General features: G+C 41.9%; 1 protein-coding gene across 4 annotated transcripts in view; it reads left to right on the top strand.

Annotated features, from left to right (window-relative positions):
• The window catches only part of LOC102372038 (E3 SUMO-protein ligase PIAS2-like), a 30,899-nt gene extending 28,570 nt beyond the window's left edge, over positions 1 to 2,329 (top strand). For all 4 annotated transcript variants that reach the window (XM_025195783.1, XM_006039196.2, XM_025195782.1 and 1 more), the window contains one exon: positions 2,010 to 2,329. In XM_025195783.1, the coding sequence (XP_025051568.1) occupies positions 2,010 to 2,300 (291 nt within the window). In that variant the 3' untranslated portion in view covers positions 2,301 to 2,329. The remainder of the gene's footprint in view (positions 1 to 2,009) is intronic.
• The last annotated feature ends 19 nt before the right edge of the window (positions 2,330 to 2,348 follow it).

Raw genomic sequence — 2,348 nt, 5'->3', positions numbered from 1 at the left:
TGCTGAATAATTCTCTCGCTCCCTTGCACTCTCCTGTCTGTCTGTTGCCTCTTGTCTTAAATTGTACCCTGGAGCCAGTAAAGGCGTTGTGTGCAGTATATACTGTGCCTAGTACAACAGGTCTTGGTCTGTGGCCATATTTTTGCCAAGATGTCCATCATACAGTAGCTGATACTGGGTCTGTGATAAGAATATGCAGAAGGAGAAGCAAAAATAAAATTTTACGAAACCAGTATTCACCTTGGGGAAGGTCTTTGTACGGTGAGTCTTACTCCTGTTCTGTTCGCAGCTCCCTCTTTTAGAGGCAGAGACCAGGTCTGTCATCAAGGCGGGCTGGGAGTGGCCACGTAAATGACCTATTCAGTCTTCAGGCTTTTTATAGACTGCTGCCAACCATCTCGGAAAGGCTTTCCCAGACTCTTAGCTCAGACAGGCAGGGGAACAAAACAAGCTGGATAAAAAAGAATACTTCTTGGTTATTTGTATCCATGTATTTCTGAGGTGGTATTTAGCTTTGGGTCTCTACAGTGAGATTTTTTGGGGGGAACCTGTTTTAATATTGAGGCCTTCTGGGAGTTGCTGTAGCCAATGCAGCAGATCATGGCAGACCTCACGGGGAAACAACCCAAGGAACAGAGCAAGTTGGTAGAAGAGGATCCAAAAATGCTTGGGGTGACCAGACTCATGGTGGCGGTCAGTCATGCCTCCAGGTGGCTTGTGGCCTAGCTAGCTAAAACCACAGGTAGACCATAGAAGTAGTATACCACTTACCAGAGCAAAATTGTGGTAAAACAATGCAGCTTTATTCCTAAAAGAAACTAAAAACGTTTTAAAAAGAAACAAAACGTTTTAAATCTAGTGCAGGATATGTACTTGATGATCGGGGAGCTCTAAAAATGAACACTGAATGCAGCATCTAGTTTAAAGAAATCCTAGTTCTGGTCTAAACTCTCCACCATAAATATTAGCAAATAAAACATACCAGCTGCTGCAATGGCTTCAGTTCTGAGATGACTAAACTTGTACATTTCTGAAGCTCTCAGAGATTATCTTTGTCACTGCAAGTTTCAGGTTCATTCATTTTGGAGCCATTACCTTAAAGGTTCATGTCCAACATAGGAAGAGAAATGCAGATTTGTAAGCTCTTTGTGGTGTTAATATTCATCTTTACAACAAAATGTGTGGGCTTCCTCTGTTCTCTGCTGCCGGAGAGGAGAATGTGCATAATCAATTATCTTCTCACCCCACCCCCCAGTAATTTTGCTTTATCTTGAAAAGTAGGGAGGGGAGAAATCTCCTTCCTTTGAATTTTCCCTTCCTGCTTTTGACATCCTATAGTAATGGATCTACAGGGTTTCCCTTCCTAGAATAACAGGAGGATTTCTTACTTGAAACTTTCTTTCTAGTGTGAAAAATCTGATCCAACCCTCTGAGCAAAAGGGACAAAACTCCTCATGCTTCCTTCCTGTTGTTTGTGGGCACTTTTTTTGGAGATTCTCAGTAGTTTGGTTGGAATTTGAAGTTGTACTGCAATAGGGAATAGCCATTTGATTTCACTCCCCTCTTCTCCCCGGTCTAACAACCTCTGAATTAAACCTTAAAGTCTAGCTCTATGAAGCTGCTTTGGGAAGTATCTCTGGCTGGCTGGGTCTTCAGGGTTGTGGCCCATGTTAGCTTGCCTTGATTGACAGGTCTGGTTTCTGCCTTCAAGGAGCCGCAAGCAGAAATAAGACCATTATAATAGATCTGCAGATATTTCTACTAGAAAAAAGATATTTTCAGGTAATACAAACTTTCATATCCTTGACTCCACGTAGAAGCTTTTCCTAAACCTTGCACTCATCTTGCACATCTGTGTGTGTGTATATTTATATATATATGAGCTTTTTTAATCTTTTTTTTTTTTTTTTTTTTTTTTTTGACCTGGGTTGGGCAGACTTAGTAGGAAGAGCTCACAAAACTTCACAGAAACATTTCCCCCTCCTCTTCTCCGTGCCTTCCTACTGCAGGGATATGCTCCACCACCCAAGAATGGGATTGAACAGAAGCGACCTGGGCGACCCTTGAATATTACATCTCTAGTTCGCTTATCGTCAGCAGTGCCAAATCAGATTTCCATTTCTTGGGCATCTGAAATTGGAAAGGTGAGTTCTGAGCTCGTAGTAGCATGTGGTGAGTGCTTTGAGTTATCTTTGGTGAGTAGTATTCCTTTTTTCATCTTCATTGTCGCTATCAAGACATGTGCTAACCAAGATACTTCTCATGCTCCTTCATTCTGTCTTCCCATCTGTGCCATCTAGAAGCTTTAAACAGTTTGCCAGAAATGCTACTTAGAGAAGTTCCCTACA

Source organism: Alligator sinensis, unplaced genomic scaffold, assembly GCF_000455745.1.
Source record: "Alligator sinensis unplaced genomic scaffold, ASM45574v1 scaffold2091_1, whole genome shotgun sequence".
In the NCBI taxonomy this organism is placed as follows: domain Eukaryota; kingdom Metazoa; phylum Chordata; order Crocodylia; family Alligatoridae; genus Alligator; species Alligator sinensis.
This window is presented reverse-complemented; position numbering and strand designations above follow the sequence as displayed.